Below are 20,578 nucleotides of genomic sequence, written 5' to 3' on the forward strand. Positions count from 1 at the left end.
CCACACTGAAAAGGGGGAATGCTTTTATTTTCTTCAGTTTGGACTTGTTTTTGGTAAATTTACTCAGATGTAAGCCTTTTGTTTGGCTCTTCAATAACTCTGGCCGCTCATGTCAGGTAGTGTGGTATACAATATACTTCACCATAGGTTAAGTTAATAGATGAATGAATAATCCACAGCATCTGTGAATAGAGAAACAAATGGAGTGTGTGACTGATGCCGCTTTCTTTCACAGGGAAGGAATTTGATGTGAGAGCCAAATGTGTCATCAATGCTACGGGACCTTTCACTGACTCTGTGCGCAAAATGGATGATAAAGATGCTGCAGCTATCTGCCAGCCAAGTGCTGGTGTCCATATTGTGATGCCTGGGTATTACAGGTAACTACCTTCCAGTATAGTGGTCATCACCCAAGAAAGAGGGGGAAAAGAGATTGTGTATGTCTAATTTCTTCTTCTAGCACATTTTTTTCTTTTAATTTTTTTTATTTTAAAGATATGGGGTACAGTTCAGGGTCAGGTATACAAATGTTCATTATGCAGGTACCCTTTTTGATGAGGAGCACACCTTTCTTAACAACAGACTAATTTGCTATTCAAAATTAGGAGAAATAAGCAAAGGAACTCTTTCAAAATACAGACCAAACTTTGGAATTTCCTAGCCACTTATGGCAAGACTCGTTTGTAAGGGTTAATGATTTATGATCTGTTCATGTTTCTTCTTTGTTCATTGAAGTCACCTTTCAGAGACTAAGTATTAGTGTTTTTGAATTATACTTTTAATTAAGACATTAAAAAATTAATTTGGCTAAATTTTAAATAAAGGACACATTTAATTAAAACATTAAGAAATTAACTTTGCAAAATACCCAAATTTGCTTATGAAGAATCAGAAAATATGGGTCATTCAGATATTAAGTTTATAACTTTAGAAATGTGTTTTTAAAAATATTATAGCAATACTTAACAATCAGATATACTTTCTAAACTATCAAATTAACAAGGTTAATTAGGGATGAAGAAATAGATTGGGGTAGAGATGAAATGGGAATAGCTACTAAATGAAGATTATTTAAGCTGGGTGATGGGTATATGGGAATTCATCAAACTCTCTACTTTTATATATGTTTAAAAATTTTAATAAATTAAAAAAGAACTATTTACATAGTTCTAGAAAAATAAAATTACCCCTAATGTACCTTTCAAGACATTTGTGAAAAAAGTTCATATGGCCATGTTAATAGTACAGAATGTGTACTGTTTTTATTTCATATGTGATAAATCTACTAATTCTATATGAAATAATGATTTATGTGCAACAGTATTTATTGAGACATTATTTGTAGTTGAGAAAGATTAGAAACCACTTTAGCTTCTTACCTTAGGGTAATAGATAAATAAATTGTGGCATAGCCACATGAGGTAATATTATATAGTCGTTAAGAATTATAATTATAAATAACTTTTTAAAATTTAATTTAACTTAATTTTTTTTATATATATATATTTTATTTTAAAATTGTGGGTTACAGTTAAGGGTTAGGTATACAAATATTCATTGTGCAGGTACCCTTGTTGATGAGGTATGCCGCCCCTTCCCCAGACAGATATTGACTACCGTTAATCCCACCTCCCTGCCCCTCCCTACCCCCCACCCCCATAGTTTCCCGCCACTGTTAATCTTTTTCTTGTAGTATTATGGTAGTTGTTCAAGGTCCACTTATGAGTGAGAACATGTGATACTTAGATCTTTGTCGCTGTGAAAGATCAGTCAGTATGATAAATTCTAATTCCATCCAGGTTGCTGCGAAATTCATGATTTTGGTTTTTTTTTTATGGCTGCGGAATATTCCGTTGTGTATATGTACCACATTTTTTAATCCAGTTCTCTTTTGATAGACAGTATGGTTGGTTCCATGATCTTGCTGTTGTAAACAATGCTGCAATAAACATACGTGTGCAGGTATCTTTTTCATAGAGTGATTTGAGTTCTTCCGGGCATATTCCCAGTAGGGGGATTGTGGAATCATATGGAAGATCGATTTTTAGAACTTTTAGGATTCGCCACACTGATTTCCGCAGAGGCTGTACTAGTTTACACTCCCACCAACAGTGTAGAAGTGTTCCCTTTTCACCATATCCTCTCCAGCATCTGTTATTTTTTGAGTTATTGATGATGGCCATTCTGACTGGAGTTAGGTGGTATCTCAGTGTAGTTTTAATTTGCATCTCCTTGATGACTAGTGAGGCTGAACATTTTTTTCATGTATCTGTTGGCTGCTCGTATGTCTTCTTTTGAGAAGTGTCTGGTTATATCTTTTGCCCACGTTGTAATAGGGTTTTTTTTCTTTTCAACCCGTTTGAGTTCCTTGTAGATCCTAGAAGTTAGGCCTTTGTCAGACGTGGAGTTGGTAAATATTTTTTCCCTAATCTGTGCGCTGTCTCCCTGTTCTCTTGATGGTTTTTTTGGCTTTGTAGAAGCATGTCAGTTTAATGAGGTCCCACTTGTCTATCTTATCTCTTATGGCCTGTGCATTTCAGGTTTTGCTCAGAAATTGGGTGCCAGTTCCAACTTCCATAAGGGTGTGTCTTGTATTTTCTTAAGTTCTTATGGTTTGAGGTTTTACATTTAGGTCTCTGATCCATTTAAAGTTAATTTTTGTGAATGGTGATAGGTAGGGATCTTGTTTTAATCCTCTGCATGTGGTCAGTCTTCCCAACATATATAAATAACTTTCTTTTTTCTTTTTTTTTTTAAGGGCTAACATTTGTTTATTAGACAATAGAACTTGATTCTGCTCTTCACAGAACTTGATTCTGCTCTTCAGTGTGTCTCTAAATTTAGTTGATTGACACCTCATTATTAGAAGACCATTCTCACTCACCATTTTTGCCACACACAGAATCTAAAATCTTTGGGTGGGACTTGTCACTTTTTTTGTTTATCTTTAAACTTTTTTTTTTAATTTTAAAGATGTGGGGTACAATTCAGAGTTAGGTATACTGTGGTGATCCTACAGGTGAAGTTCGGGCCTTCCACTGGTCTTCACTTTGGCTGGTTTAGGATTAGGTACACTTATTAATGTTATGTGCCTCCCACCCTCCTACCCCCCCACAGTGACCCGCTACTGCCAATCTCTTTCATGTAGTATTGTGATAAATGTTCACAATATGAGTGAGAACATGTGGTATTCAGTTTGTTGTTTCTGTTCTAGATCACTTGAGTATGGTAGACTCTAAATCCATCTAAGTTGCTGTGAAGTCCATAATTCTGTCCTCCTTTGTAGCTGTGTAATATTCCATTATGTATGTGTACCACATTTTTTTATCCTGTCCAGTTTCAATGGGTGGCACAGTTGGTTCCATGTTTTTGCTATTGGGAACAGTGCTGCAATAAACGTGTGTGCAGATATCTTTTTTGTAGAATGATTTGAGTTCCTCCAGGTATATTCCCAGAAGGGGGATTGCAGGGTAGTATGGAAAGTTAATATTTAGATCTTTTAGAAATTGCCATACCATTTTTCATAGAGATTGTACTAGTTTTTGCTCCCACGAACAGTGTGGAAGTGTTCCCCCAACTCTGCATCTTCTCCAGCATCTGTTGTTTTTTGAGTTATTAATCATGGCCATTCTAACTGGAATTAGGTGGTATCTCAGTATGGTTTTGATTTGCATTTTTTTGATGATTAATGAAGCTGAGCATTTTTTCATGTATCTTTGCTTGTATGTCTTTTTTTAAGAGGTGTCTATTTATATCTTTTGCCCACTTTTTAATAGGGCCGTTTGTTTTTTCCTTTCGGCACGTTTGAGTTCCTTGTAGATTCTGTATGTTAGACCTTTGTCAGATATACAGTTGACAAATATTTTTTCCCATTCTGTGGGATGATTATAAATAAATTTAATATCCTAGGAAAACACTAATGATACAGTATTAGTTTAGAATGTAGGACTCAAGACTTTATGTGCAGTATAATCTAAACAATATCTATAGAAAAAGACTGGAAGGAAATATGTTAAATGTTGGTCGGTGATTATCTCTAGGTATTTTGGTTATGGGTGACAGTTATTTCCTTTTATGTTTTAATCATTTTCCATGAAGGGCATTTAAGACTTTTAATATTTAATATGAAGAGATGTGTAGAAACTCTGATATTTTCTTTTATATCTGTATTCTTCTAGAATGCTGTTCTGCTATGGTATAGATGATGCTTCCTTATTACTTACTGGTTCTGCAGTAACAAAATCTACCTGAAGAGTCCAAAACGTACCTAATCGGTACCAAATACACTTCTGAGAAAAATATTAAAGTTAATTTTTTATCCACCAATGTTCAAGGTTTCCTTCTATTTTTCTTAATGTGTATGTGAGACTGGTAAGCAGTCTTTAGAATTTTTACTTGAGGCTGGAAACACCAAGTTGCCTCTAGTCTTGATAATAAAAATGTATGTAGTGATTTCTAAATGAATTTTAAAAACTGTTAACCAGAAGTTTAGTTCAAATGAAAAGGAGAAAAGTAAATATATGTAAATGTCCCATATGTTTCTTGAGTATGGAGTTTTCAACAATTGTTCCAGACATAATTGTATATACTTACTTTGTGTTAGATTTGAAATATTCAAGGCCAGCTAGTTTTTAAGTTTTTTTAAAAATTTGTTTCTTAACATCTCTAAGAATAGAATACAGATGTAATCATCATAAGTCTTTTATTTGTTTAGATTTTACTAGATTCAACATATTCTCATGTGTATTGTGCCTTATGTTTTCTTCACTTTCATCCCAGGATGTCAGAAGACACTTTATTCCCCATAGACCTTATGTTAAATCTGGCACTTAAGAATTATAGCCTTTGGGACAAGCTATTTTATTTTGTGAACCTTAGTTTTCCCATCACTGAAATGGGAAAACATTGTACCTTTTCAGAGTACATAGACAAAGAATCAGTACAGAGAGTAAGTTAAGATGGATACTTGATACAGGACTTTTAGGTTTGTTTATCACTTTTCTTCATGTGATCTTGGGCAAGCTACTTCTTTTGGCTTCTGTTTCCTTATCTTATGATAGTACCTAACTTGTATAAAGTTTGACCATGATCCTTTGATTATTTTTTTATTTGTTGTACTGACTGCTAAATCCTCAGCTCTTGATACAGTGTGTGCCACAAAATAGTGCCTGGTAAATATTTTTTGAATAAATCCTGCTAAATTTTTTTTTGTTACTGTGTTCAAATTGAGATTGCTTTATTTGGGTTAAAATTTGAATATTGCATTTTAAAATATTTTCTTGGCCAGGTTTGGTGACTCAGTATGTAATCCCAGCTCTTTGGGGGACCCAAACGAGTGGATTGCCTGAGCCCACAGGTTCGAGACCAGTCCGGGCAACTTCATGAGACCTCATCTCTACAATAAAAAGAGAATTAGCTGAACGTGGTAGTGTTGGAAAGCTGAGGCAGAAGAATCGCCAGAGCCCAGCAGGTCGAGACTGCAGTGGCCATGAGTGTGCCACTGCACCCTAGCCTGGGTGACAGAGTGAAACTCAGACTCAAAAAAAATTTTTTTTTTCTTAATATAGAGAATTTAAATTAATTAGATTTTTTAATATAGAAAATTTAAAATATGAAAATTAAACACAATTCTTCAACTTACTGACCAGATAACCTCTGGTAAACAAAAATAAACAAGTAAAAATAATGTAAGTACATGACTAAAAATTTCAATCACTAAGGAAAAATAGAAAGATAGAAATGAAAAGCGAAAACATTCTTCTTTTTGCCCCACCCTACACCCACTCTGCCCCAATTCTTCTCCAATAATCAGTATAACCTTTTCTTCCAATACCCTTCATAAAATTTGATGTTTTTGGTTGCACAAATTTATATCCTATTAAAAGTTTCACATGAAAGTGGTCATGCTACATATATTGTTCTCTACACTCAATAACAGAGTAGATCGATGACTTCTAAGAATATAGATATATATCACCCAGATATAATATTTTAAAAACAGAATGACTTTCTTAATCTTAAAAATTCAGTATTTGCTTCATGCCCCCTCCCTATAAGTCATGAAGGTGTTAGTCACAGCTAAGCCTGTCTAAGTGTAAGAGGTAGTAAATGATCTCATTCTATTTTGGGGGAAATTATTGTCCCCATTTTTAACACCATAAGCTACAGCCACATAATTCTTTTGGAAGCCTTAAAGGACTGGGCTGCAGCCTCATTCCTAGTCAGGATCTATTGCAGATGAGTCCTTTGGACTGGGGCTTGGGCTAAAGGTTTATTCCCTCTTTCCTCACTGCCCTTGAGACAGTTATACCCCTGGCATCCCATCAGGATAGTTTTCCTCTCCATATCAAGTCATTCTCTTGGATTGTGTCACGAGATCTCACACTGAAATGACTCCATGGTCTCAGTCCTTTACACTTAGCAGTTGTAACTCAAGGGTTTTGATTAGATCTTCAGGGATAAACCAGAGCTGGTCTGCACCTATTGGGGCTACCCTACAAGTGACTGTTGAAAACTTAAGATGAATAATTTCAGTTGAAACCTGATCAGTTCGGAAATGCAGCGAAAATAGTAATTATTGCTCTATTAGTGTAAGCTGGTAAATAAAGAACAATGTGCAGTGTATCTTATTGGGTTATTTTCCCAAGTATCTTTATGGCATTTATTATTTTTGCTATGACCCTTACTAACGTTCTATATGTGGAGTTATTTTATACCACGATTTCAGCTTTTTTTTTTCTTTTTGAGACATGGTCTCACTCTGTTGCTTAGGCTGGAGTACCATGGCATGATTACGGCTCACCACAGCCTTGACCACCTGGGCTCAAGGGATTCTTCCGCCTCAGTTCCCTATAGCTGCGATATAGGCATGCACCATCACACCTGGCTGTTTTTTGTATTTTTTGCAGAGACAAGGTCTCACAATGTTTCCCAGGCTGCCTTGAACTACTGGGCTCAAGCAATTCTCCCGCCTTGGCCTCCCAAAGTACTGGGATTATAGGCATGAGCCACCATGCCCTGCTGATAGCAGGTTTTTGAGGGGGAATGGGAGGAGGAGGAATTGTTTTAATATCAGAAAACTCAATAGACAGAAATTATTTTTTAAAGCCTCTCTTTATATGAAGAACAAATCTGGAGTTTTCATGAGAGTTGTGGCTGGATGCACTGCCCAAAGCAGCAATAATACACTGAGTGACTGAAATAGGTAAAAATAATCATTGCCTCCTTCTAGCCTACTGATGCTTTTTACTACTGACAAGAGGTCAATTTTTTTTTCTATAATGTGTGTACATACTGTTAGCTCTAACACTGATTGCTAAGTAGTTAACAATAAATTGATTTCAGTTTAACTAAGGGCACTTCAGGAAAGCATTGGTCTGCATGAGAAAAATGTTCATTACATGTAATCCTAGACACACACATAAATTAGCAGCAAGCTTTTCCTCCTGATGTCAAATGAATCACACATTTTGAAAAAAGGCTCATGCTTCACTTCATTGTGTATACTATAATTATAGCTGATACCCATTCTCAAACTTTAGTGTGACCTTGCAGAATTAATCTTTTATAAGAAAACAAACTTTTTCCTAAGAGAAAGTATGAATTAGGTAATTTAGAGCCGAGGAAAGATACTTCCAAGTGGATTCTTAAATTTTTATACCATTCATTAATAGCTTTGTCTTCCCTTTGTGCTTGTTAATATTATGTTTGTCACATATGTCTTCACTTAAGCAGCTGATTGACTGCAGGTTCCAGTTTTGTGTGTGTTGGTAACCATCACCTTCACCTTTTAAACTGCTTTATTGCACTGAAAGTTTTTAAAAGATTCAGGACTTGTGTTTTTCTAACAACATTTCCTATCCAGATTGCTAAATATTATAATTTTAGTTTAAATTCATCAGGTTTATTATTTTAGGCACATTATATAGTATCTGTTCCTTGATGATCATTTATAAAAATATTTCAGCATATAGTTTATTCCTCAACTGTTAGAAATATGAAACTCATCCTTTTGTTTCGATATAGTATTGTTTATTAAATTGTTTGAACTCTAAATGAGTTAATTTCTAATCCCAAGGTGACTGATGTAATAATGTAAGGGCATATCAACCCAGGATCAAAAAAGGTACTTATGAAATATGTGATTAACGAGTTTGATTTAAGAGTTTTAGAAAGTTTTATGGAAAATACAAAGAAAAAATATATAATTGTATTTAGAGACCAAAAATACTTGATAGTTGTAGTTTTTATTATATTAGAGTGAAAGTAATATTATTTCCTCTAAGTAACTGAGTGAAGGTGAGGCTTTTAGTTGAAGGTCTAAATGACTGGCATCCTTCTGTGGTGCTTTTTGGATTTGCTAAGTAGAACTTTGACCTACTCTTTCTTGTTTCTCTCAAGTAGCTGTGAACAGTAATTCATTCTGCAAAGGCTGAGTGGTCCTGGCAGGTATTACATAGGGCTGGGGTTCCTTACAGAGTAAGACTCCGTGTGTGTGTGTGTGTGTGTGTGTGTGTGTGTGTGTGTGTGTGTGTGTGTGTGTGTGTGAATTTCCAACTTTAGGGAGTATAAATTGTTTTTGGTTATAGGGTTGCATTGCATATCTGGACTTTAAGTGTGCCCACCACTCCCACCTGTACTTGGTGACTTTTTGTTGCTTTACCCCATTCTGAGGTTCCAATGTCCATTATACCAGTTCTCTATACCAGTTCTCTATACCTTAGCTCCTTGTGGTTTAACTTAAGAAGGTGCATTGACTAAGCTGACTGTAGATTTATTTTTTATACAAATTTATTTGTTAAACGGTTTTCTGTTAACCTCTTATCTCTACCATTTGAATACTTTTTAAAGAAATTACAAGAGGGAAGATAAATATTAAAAATTGCCTGGCATTTAAAAAAATCTGTGTGTAAGAGAGAATTCTTGAAATTTGTTCAAATCAAATAGAATTGTTTTATATTTAAGAAATTGTATTCATAGAAACTAAAAATAGATTTGTAGAAAATGCCTTTAATACTAGCTTGATATGAAAATTAATTCAAACTGAAACAGCTATCTGAAGACTTGTGTTCAATTTGAATATAACTCTTTCAGATTCTTCCTACCCCTTCAATAGCATCTCCAAATTTATTTGAATGGCTAATGAATGCATTCAAATAACAGTTTTTAATGTTTTAAAAACAAAATCCAATGGGCTTTGTTAATGTTTATTTACAGTTGCCTATTCTTTCAAATGTGTTTTATAATTTCATGTTAGAATATTCAGAATGTGTCAGTGAAAATTCTTGACTAATATTTTGGAAGATTTTAATATAATCTGTCAGAAGAGGCAGCCTCGAAACTTTGACTTAGTAGCATAATATACTAGTATCTTCTACCTATTTAAAAAATTTTTATTGCTAAAGCATCTCTCCCTTTTGACCTTATCCTTGGACATTGTTACTTAGCTAGTAGTAGAAAATTGAGCCCTTTTCTTTTGGAGGCACTTCTTGAGATTTCTGTAACCTTGAAAAAAAAAGTAAGAAATCTCATATTTGGTGAAGTGGCGTAAGTTCATCTAGGCACAAAGGAGTAAAGAACTTTATGATTACATTTTAGTTTCTAGAAAGTTAGACCCTTCACTTTCTCGTGTACTTCAGAGACCTTCCACTGAAAGATGTGTCAAATGTCAAACGTCCCAGGAAAATACTTTTCCTAGACTTGAAAAAAAGGTTGAAGAGCTATCCTTAATTGACCACTATTAGAGAAATTACAGACATTTATTCCTCTGACATTATCTGATGTGAGTGGTCCAAGGAATATAAAAACCAAAACAGTTGGAAGTTGAAGTCCACTCTTTTAATTAACCTTGAATTGGTTAAGTGGGAAAGGGGTGGTTCTGCTGTAGAATATTATTATCACATTTGTTCTATTCCTTCTTGTTATCAAAATTAATTTTTTCTTTCAGGAATTTCTAGATAAGGGTAGGGAAACTAGAAGTAATAGTTGATGTCTTTCTTGTTTACTTATTTGAGAATTAGTGAATAAATAAATTTTTAAAATGGAGCTTAATACTACATTTCTGCTAATTTAAGAAATAATCTTTCTTTTTACCTCAGCCCAGAGAGTATGGGACTTCTTGATCCAGCAACCAGTGATGGGCGAGTTATTTTCTTCTTACCCTGGCAAAAGATGACAATTGCTGGCACTACTGATACCCCAACTGATATTACACACCATCCTATTCCTTCAGAAGAAGATATCAACTTCATTTTGAATGAAGTGCGTAACTACCTGAGTTGTGATGTTGAAGGTAATTTAAACCTTCCTTTTAAGTTGTGTCTTCTCTCTCGTGTTTCCCAAACCATTAGTTCTCTTACTGGGTAACTGCTGTGTCTGTAGTATGACTCATCTTCACGTGTGACCTACTGTAACTTAATGTGTTGCTGACTTTTAGAAGATGTATGAGGGCCAAATTCTAACATATTGGGAAGAAATGGCCTTTTCTCCTCTCCTTTCTTCATCCACATGAAACTCATGCAGTCTTCTGATTAATTTCTAATTTCTGATTAATTTTGAATTTCTGATTAACATTATAAATGCCAGGATCAGAGACTGCACTCTAGCTCTGAGCACTCATGTGCTCCCAGAAGAGGATTAAATGTGTACATCACTGTGTAATTTCTACAACTTGTAAAGGTCTGGTTTATAGATACAGGATATCCATAGGAAATAACTAAGCAAAGAAATGACAAGATGGAGTTATATATCCTAAAATGCTTAATGGTCTGTTACTGCTTGGAAAGTTAAGTTCTGGCTGGTGGAATTAGCAAAAAGTGACTTGTATTTTTTTTTTAATTGAAAAAGGCTAACGTTTACTTTTTCCCATTCTTACTGTGGCATTTTAACTTCGTTGTCATATCATTTTCCCCAGTAAACTTGCATAGTGATTTTTTAAAAATTCTAGCCTAATCCCAGAAGTTCTCCAACATTGTGTTTCTGTATTTTCTAGGTCAGTTAATAGCCTCACCATCTATCTCTTCACCCAAGCTAGAAATGGCATGCTTATTTTTGGTGGTTCTCTCTCTTTCTAATTCCTGTCTATGTTTATTCTGAATACCATGCAAATCCTTAACCCACTTTATAACTCATTCCTGTGTCATTTCTCACTTGAACAATTGCACTTGCCTCCTGCTTCTTTTTTTTTTTTTTTTTTGAGTTGGAATCTCTGTCACCCAGACTGGAGTGCAGTGGCCGCTCCCGGCCACCGCAGCCTCGACCTGCTGGGCTCCGGCGATCCTTCCACCTCAGCCTTCCAAGTAGCTGGAACTACAGGCGTGCACTACCATGCCTGGCTTAATTTTTGCTTTATTGTAGAGATGAGGTCTTGCCAAGTTGACCAGGCAGGTCTCGAACCTGCAGGCTCAGGCATTCCACTCACCTCGGCCTACCAAAGCGCTGGGATTACAGGCTGAGCCAATGAGCCCAGCCAGAACTTGCCTTCTAAAACACAGTTCTGATCATCACTCCCCTGCACAGAAAATCTCTAAAATGTCACCTTATGACTTTAGGAAACATTCTAATTCTCTCACATGGAATATAAAGCTTCTACAACTTGTCTTTGGATATTGATATTCAATTATTCCCCCTCCCTGCAGTCTGTGTTCTAATAATAATATATTGCGTATTATTTTCATATATGTTTGAAAATAGATATTAATATAGACAAGTTTAAGATTTCTACAAAATAATCTTCATCTATTTAGATACGAAATCTTTTAAATTTACCTCTGCTTTTCATTTATTTTATTTTTAATTTTAATTTTTTTATTTTAAAGATGTGGGGTACAATTCAGGGTTAGCTTACAAATGTTCATTATGCATGTGCCCTTCTTGATAAAGTGTGATCCCCCCCTCCCCTGGCAGAGTTCCACTACTGCCAATCCCACCACCCCCAGCAGTTTCCCAGTACTGTTTTTTCTTATTGTATTATGATAATTGTTCAAGGTCCACTTATGAGTGAGACCTTGTGTTACTCAGTTCTTTGTTTCTGTGGTACATCATTCTTAAGTCCATTCAGGTTGCTGTGAAGTTCATGATTTTGTCCTTCTTTATGGCTGCATAATAGTCCATTGTGTATATGTACCACATTTTTTTAATCCAGTCCTCTTTTGATGGGCAACACGGTTGGTTCCATGTTCTTGCTACTGTGAACAATGCTGCGATAAACATACGTGTGGAGGTATTTTTTTCACAGAGTGATTTGAGTTCTTCCGGGTATATTCCCATTAGGGAGATTGTGAGGTCATATGGAAGGTCGATTTTTAGATCTTTTAGGAATTGCCACACTGTTTTCCGCAGAGACTGTACTAGTTTACACTCCCACCAGCAGTGTAGAAGTGTTCCCTTTTTGCCATATCCTCTCCAGCATCTGTTGTTTTTTGCGTTATTGATGATAGCCATCCCGACTGGAGTTAGGAGGTATCTTAGTGTAGTTTTAATTTGCATTTCTTTGATAACTAGTGAGGCTGAGCATTTTTTCATGTATCTGTTGGCTGCTCGTATGTATTCTTTTGAGAAGTGTTTATTCACATCTTTTACCTACTTTGTAATAGGGCTGTTTGTTTTTTTCTTTTCAGCACATTTGAGTTTCTTGGAGATCCTAGATGTGAGGCCTTTGTCAGACACAGAGTTCACAAATGTTTTTTCCCAGTCTGTGGGCTGTCTCCCTGCTCTCTTGATGGTTTCTTTGGTTTTGCAGAAACATGTCAGTTTGTTGAGGTCCCATTTGTCGATCTTATCTCTTATGGCATGGGCACTTGGGGTTTGATCAGGAATTGGTTGACAGTTCCAATCTCTATAAGGGTGTCTCCTGCATTTTCTAAGGTTTTAATAATTTGAGATTTTACTTTTTGGGCTTTGATCCATTTAGAGTTAATTTTTGTGTATGGTGATAGATAGGGATCTTGTTTTAATCTTCTGCATGTGGTCAACCAGCTTTTCCAAAATCATTTACTGAATAGGTTACCTCCTGCTCTGGTTTTTTTTTTTTGCTGTGGATTGTTTTGGTGATTCGTGGTTGTTTATGATTCCATATGAAAGGAATCTCCTTATAATGTTGACTTCAGTGAAGGACATGCAAAGATACTATTTTAGTTTGGATGCAACTCACCTTTTTTCCCCCTCTAAAAAAGGTGTTCATCATGTGACCACATATTCACAAACAAAACAAGCTGCTTTAAAAATAGTTCATATGACTCTTTCAGTTTAATTGATTAATCTATATTGTATAGTCTTAGTTGCTTTTAATCTAAAATACTGGATATAATTTCATTCTGAATACAGTCTCTTTGGATACCTACAGTGATAATATAAATGTATTAAATACATATAATTTAAATTTATGTGGTTAATGTTTATACTCACACACAAACACATTCAGACACAGTTATTTGGAAAATTGTCATGCATTGCTTGACATTCATATTTAAACACTCATACTGCATTGTGATTTTAGCATGATGTTTTGTTTTCCCCCTTTTGCAATCCAGGAGGAACCTCAACATCTCATTATGACTATATTTTAATATATTTATTATTGTTAATGAATCCTGCTCCATTTCATCTTTACCTGAGTATAATATTTGTTAATAATGGGCTTATGTCTTGACCTTAAGATCAACAAGTTTAGATTGTTGGAGCAAGGCATAAAATTAATTCAAGAGCAGAGAGCTCTGTGTTGAAAGTTTCCAAAATCTTAAAGTTCAAATGCAGTAAGGATGAGAAATCTAACTCCCTATACTGCTGAGAAACTGGGTGTGCTGGAAGCAGGTATAGTTTCTGATAGGCTGCTGTGGCCATGCTGTAGGTGGAGATCTCCACCAGTGAAGGGAGCCTGGGGCTCTAACAGAGACTGGATCACTTTTATTTGGCCTATAAATAGATGGGAGGCATGACTATGCCTGGTAGGTCCATAAAGTTCTTTTCAATTAACATACATTTTTGTAGTCAGAGAATTGGTGAAACAAAGAGTTTTATTGTTAATTTTGATGTTTGGTTGAATAGTTGAAATTTGAAATTAATATCTAAATATTGAAACTCAGGCCTTTCTCTTGGTGACCTGGGGACATTTTGAAATTGAGTCTTCCAGGAAGCAAATATCCAGAGTCAAAACAGAAGTGACAGATCTTTGGTAGACTTCATTTATTTCTCTGTGTGCACTACCTATCATACCCTCTACTTATAAACTTATTATTTAAAAACTAATTAACAACGATTCTTTATAGTTTCTTTTCATTCTTCTTTCTAACTGATTGATACTCTCATATTTGATGAATTACCCTTGGTCTTGATAAAGAATGTCAGTTAGCTAAGTATGTCTGTATCTTAAAGTCAGGGTATTCAAATTTGTATTTTTTTCTTGAGGAATCTTGGTAGAACTCAATATTGTTTTCTATTCAGATGAAATGTGAGAAAAAAACTCAGTTTCAGGTACCATTCAGTCATTTGATTACATGCTGTTGCTTAATAGTTTAATATTTACATTTGTATGCTTCATTTTTAAAAACTTCATTATTGAGCACTTTTAATGCTAGACACTCTACTGAACATAAGAGAAGAACCCCCAAAACTCAGAATTTACTTATTTAAAAATTGTGAATTTATTCTTACATTTAAACTTCAGTCATCTTCAAATTATTCTCCATTTGATGCAATGCATTTATCAAGATGCTTTTTCTACTGCTCAAAACAGTTTTTGAACTGGTCGATTTGGATGCCTTTTAGTGCTTCTGCTGTTTTTTGTTTCACATCTTTCACATCGGCAAAATGTTTCCCTTGAGAACTTCTTTCATTGGGGGAAAAAAAAAAAAAAAACATTGCTTAGGGTGAGATCAGGTGAATGGGGAGGGCGGGGCATGGGGGTCATGCTGCTTTTGTTCAAAAACTGCTGAACACTCAACCACAGTGTGGGCAGGTATGCTTTACAAATCACTGTCATGAAATGGGCAAATGTGTTGAAAGAATCTCTAAAACAAAATTCACTGAAGCCCAACGCAGCCTCACACAACCATGCTAGCTGGTACACCGATGCTGATGAGTTTCTAGAACACTTACCTAGTAGGGGAAGCCTATTACAAGGGGCCTGACCTTCAAAAATAACACTGGTATTTTTGCACACCTCCCCTCTACCTGTTATCTCTGATTCCTTTTAACAACCTTTAAGGTTTATTTTGTAAGTCCCACTTTTTAATTTAATTTAATTTAATTTAATTTTAAAGATGTGGGGTAAAATTCAGGATTAGGTATACAAATGTTCATTAAGTAGGTATTGAAGGTACCCTCGTTGGTGAGGTAAGTCCCACTTTAAAGTTAAAGAAACTGAGGCCCAACAAGTTAAGCTTCTTGCGCATTGCTAGTTGGTGGTAGAGCCATAATGTGAGTCTAAATAAATCTGACTCTAATACCTGTGCTTCCCAATACTGTGCTGTACTCTTGATTTGCAGTCCTGGGTTTCAGGATGTGATGTTATAGTCATGAGGGAGTGGATTAAGCCTACCAGTTCATTTCATGGAAGATGCCAGATGCCTTTAAAATGACAATGACCTTTGTTTTCTAGTGACCTAATTTGGATTTGAATGTTAGAGTAGAGGAAGTTTCATATCTGATAACTAATCCCTTGGACCAGTCTAATCTACAGATTTAAAAAATAAAGTTTGATTTAGATCCTAGAGCAATAGTTTTGAAATGTTTTACATTCACCAGGATTGAAATAATCATTCTAAAAGGATTTATTAAATGGATAAGTAAATTTCGACAACAGTTTCTGAGCCTCCCCAAATGGCTATATCCTTAAGAAAAAAAAGTGTCAAATCTTAACACTCCATGCTGTTCACAGCAGCTGCCACACTTCTGCAAAATGCGTCGGAACAATTCTGAAAAGCATTTTGCCTGTTGGGAATAAGACCATGTCTTCTTTTACAATTTAGAAAGCTTTCCATTCACAGGCTGAATTTTCTAGATTACTTGTTTGTTCTTTTCTGAAATGGGTAATTGATAGTTCTACAGTTTGTATTGAGTTAGGAAGAAAAATGATCTTTTGAAAAATGTATCATTAAGTCTGCTGTGTAGAGGTTAATCAGAAGGGTACAGTGGCAAAACTAAGCTATGACTTAGCGGGATTGAGGGAGACAGAAGATTTGCCGAGTGCTTTATCCATGTAGTTTTCCTGGAGTGCTTTCTCTCGGCAGCTTCTCTACTTGTACACAGGTCTTCACATATGCAATTAGTAGTGTTTATAGATTGCCTGTTATTCAATTAACAACTGAGCTGGCCATATCAACTCACTGCAGACCTGCCTTTTCCCTGCCAGAGATTGTACCAGGGTTATCAACTTACACAGGCTTGGATGTCTTCCAGCTGTTTAATTATAGTGTCACGCGCTTTGCTTTTTCTAGTTTCATTAGTTTATAAATGTAATATGGTATCTTATTTCTGTGATTAACACTTCATTTCAGCAGGTTAAATATGCTGGTAGAGAAGTATTGATTTCTGACACTATTTCCCCTGTGTTCATTTAGATATTTTCACATGCCTTTTATTGATTTTTTTTTTGAAAGTGGTAAACATGAGAAAGAATACCCTAAAATGTATACCTAAATAACTAATGTGAAGCAAAACCACACATTTAGCTCTTAATTGTCACTTCCTGTGGGCTTTATTTTCCATTAATTTTTAAAACAAACACTTGCCTTGCCAAGTATGTAAGAGTAAAAATATTAATTATATTTTGAAATAATCACATCATACTTAATTTTTCAACCAGTTGTGAAAATTGTTCAACTTTACTATTTATATTTTACCCCTCATGTATTACACATACTGAAACCCGAATAAGTTATTTATTGGAGATGTAATAAACTTGATTCTTAAACATGATTTTTACAACCCTTTGAAAATATTGCCAAGTACTTTTATATACACTGGAGGTACTTCATGTATTTTTTTTCCTCTCCATCTGGGAAATTGGCATCTAAAAATTCAGCTGGGTGAGCCACTCTAATAAGTGGTTTTTAATGATGACTTTTTCTCAACTTTATTTAATAGTAATTTTGTTTCCTTTAATTTCGTTTTATTTGAAGCATTCACATATATTTGAAGGGAATATCCAATTGTTAAATATATAGTCATTAGAAACCTATGAAAAGCCTAGCTCCTTGGTGACTCAAAGACCTGAGTATTTGTCCTTTTGATTTTGCAGTGTCAGCTCTTATAGTTTGATATGAAGAGTTCAGAGAATACTTTAATAGTCCACTTAATAATTATTGATAATTGATCACATGTGGTAGCTCATGCCTGTAGTATCAGCACTTTGGAAGGCCGAGGTAGGAGAATCACTTGAACCCAGGAGTTTAAGACAATCTTGGGTAACATAGCAAGACCTTGTCTCTACAAAAAATAAAAAAATCAGGTGGTCATGGAGGTGCACACCTACTCGGAAGGCTTAAGAAGGTAGATCCTCTTCAGCCTAGGAATTTGAGGCTGTGTTGAGCTGTGATTATGCCATTGCACTCTAGTTTGGGTGACAGAGTGAGACCCTGCCTCCAAAAAAAAAATATTGATAACTATACATAACCCTTTACTTAATATAGTATTGCGGGTAATAAGAAATATTAGAATTGACATTACTAGAGACTTCCAACATGGCGAGAAAGAGAAGAAACAGTAATGAAGTTTTTCTTAGCTATCCTAGCAAGATGAGAACTGGAAATAATAATGATGAATCTTTGAGTTCTGAAGCATAGAAGCCCTGAGCTTCTCTGTTATTTTCTTCACATGTTATATCGTGGAACGTTGAAGTGTGCTATGTTCACTTCTTACTCTTGACTACCTGTATTATAGAATTGGCTTCTGGGTAAGAAATTGGGGTTAGATGTACTTTTAATTGAGTGAAAATATTTTTAATTTCTTTGAACTCATGGAGATTGGCAAGGGAGAAGGATAGGTTGAAATGATAAATATGGAAGGTAGATGACACTGTTTCTTTGAGATGTGGTCAGGGTGGCTATGGTTGAAGTCAGCCAGGTTAATCTACCAGAGGCTTATTAGTCTAGAGCTCCTCTGTGTTATATGATTGCCACTAGTCACTTATAGATATTTAAGTTTTAAGTAGTTAAAATTAACTGAAATTTGAAATTCAGTTCCTCAGTCAGATGAACCACATTTCAAGTGCTTAATAGCTGCATTCTGCTAATGGCTAGCAAATTGGACCATGCAAATATGGAACATTTTCATCACTGTAGAAAAAGTCTATGGGATATTGCTACTCTTCAGAATCTAGTGGTATTTAAATATACATTTAGAAAGGAAAATTCTCATTTTATTAGAGTCAGTGAATCATTGGGTATTTTTTGTAGTTGTTGCACAAAATAAATTTTCTTGTAAAACAAAAACTCCAGATATAAGAAGCCCCAGAGGTGATTAATTTAGTGATTTAGTAATGTCAAAAATACATGACCCTTATTTATCCTCACTCTACCATCCTGCAAGTTGGTTTCATCCTAAGGTTGATTCTCCCATAGTTATCACAGGGCTGCAATAGCACCAGGCAGAATTTAAATATATTTTAATGATTTTTCATTCAGACTACACATCTACTACTTTGAGTCTCCTTCTTGAGAAAGGTTGATTAGGGTTTAACAGTACACAGAGCTTCTACTGTGGTTAAATAGATGACACCAAGGGGAACCAGTTAGCTCAGTTAGTTGCTGTTTTTTATTAAGAGATTAGAATGTTGCCAGGCGTGGTGGCTCATGCCTGTAATCCCAGCACTTTGGGAGGTTGAGGTGGGTGGATCATTTGAGCCCAAAAGTTCAAGACCAGCCTGAGCAACATAGCGAGACCCCATTTCTACAAACAAAAAAAACAAAAACAAACAAAAAAACCCCAGAAAGGTTGGAATTAATGTCCGAATGTTTTGCTATACTGTGCCTCATAAACACAAAGCATTTAGCAGTCATTACTAAATTTGAGTGGTGGGCAGGCACAAGCTCTCTATACTTTAGCAGCATTTTGAATTATCCATAACATTTATTAAATCTCAAGGTTAGAAAGGAACTGATAGATGACCTGATCCACCCACTCTCTGGTCTAATAATATAAAAATCCTACAAGCCTTAAAGACAAACTCATGTTTTAAAATAAGAAAATTTTACTATCCTTAAGTGGATCCTTTTCAATAAATTTAATCCTAATGTTACTCTGGTATAATTTTCATGCTAAAATGCTCAATGCTAAGATATCAAGCAAAATAAAGTTCTTAACACATTATGAGCTAGTTCTTATCAGGAATGCTTTCTTTTGCTTTCCCTCCCCCCCATCTCTGCTCTCTGCTCTCTGCTCTGTCTCTCTCTGTTTTTGTCTCTCTCTTACTCTCTCTCCCCTTTCTTTCTATCAATTCCAGGAGTAAGGATTAAAAATCATATCATTATCTATATTGCTTTACTTAATTTTCCTAAATGAGTAAAAATTGTGAATGTTTTAGTTTGATTTTTTTGTTCCAGACAATACTATTTCATAGGTGTGCTTTTCTGTCTGTTATAACACAAAAGGTAGATTATTTGCATTTGCCTCAAATTTCCTCTGGAAAGTCAAACTATCCATCAGATAATTTAAAAATTAGTCAGAGAGCTTCAAGAATTGAAACCAAATTCCTGATCAGTGTGGCTACCTAAGGAATTTACAGACACTCAAGTGACTGTGTGGTAACCACAATGACATAAGTGGGTTCACTAAGTTTTATTTTTATCACAGATGGTGATGTGAGCTCTAATGGAAAATAGTGGTAATTTCCTACTTAGGTTTTTGGTAAAGATTGAAACACTTTGCACGATTTGTATTGAAGTTTTATAAGATTTACAAAGGTAGAATTGCGTAAAGTGGGAATTAACCTCCATTCTATGGAAGCCGTCCATATTAAACCTATCTAAGAGAATGCACACATCAGAGGGGCAGATCTAGGAATGGAATCCCAGTATCAAGATCCCGAGATCCTGTATGGAGTCTAATTAACAAGACTGAGAAGCCTTAGGCTTTTCTCACCAATTAATTATGTTACTCCTTCCTTTGTTTCTGTTACAGTATTTTTCCTATACTTGGAAAGGTATTTTTTTAATTTTTTTTTTTTTTAAGGAACTACTGCAGTCATTTCAAGGAGTCTTCATGACTTTTATACAGAAAGTTGCTAGATATATACCTAAATACTTTTCAGGTGCTGCTATATATAGATAGACAGGAGGTTTACTATACTATGGCACATGATCCAAGGGATAAATGAGAACTGAAATCAATCTGCCCTCTGCTCACAAAACTGTGCTCTCTGCATGGATGTGGTATAGACTCGTAGAGGTCCTGCCATTTCTCTATTGTATGTAAAATATTTCCTTAACCCCCTCATAATTTGAGACTTGAATTATATCAACTTATCCTTTTATCTTGATTTTTTTAAATTGTGATTAAATATATAACATAAAATTAACCATTTTAACATTTTTAAGAGCAAAGTTCTGTGGTATTAAATACATTCATATTGTTGTGCAACTGT

At 35.1% G+C, this 20,578-nt stretch overlaps 1 protein-coding gene across 1 annotated transcript in view; it reads left to right on the forward strand.

The window, feature by feature from the left end:
• GPD2 (glycerol-3-phosphate dehydrogenase 2) overlaps positions 1–20,578 on the forward strand; it is a 152,970-nt gene that overhangs the window by 112,297 nt on the left and 20,095 nt on the right. The window contains 2 exon segments of the mRNA XM_008052218.2: positions 236–380; positions 10,098–10,291. Coding sequence (XP_008050409.1) covers positions 236–380; positions 10,098–10,291 — 339 coding nt within the window.

This window comes from Carlito syrichta, unplaced genomic scaffold, assembly GCF_000164805.1.
Source record: "Carlito syrichta isolate Samal-C Ts95f unplaced genomic scaffold, Tarsius_syrichta-2.0.1 Scaffold267524, whole genome shotgun sequence".
Classification (NCBI taxonomy): Eukaryota; Metazoa; Chordata; class Mammalia; order Primates; family Tarsiidae; genus Carlito; species Carlito syrichta.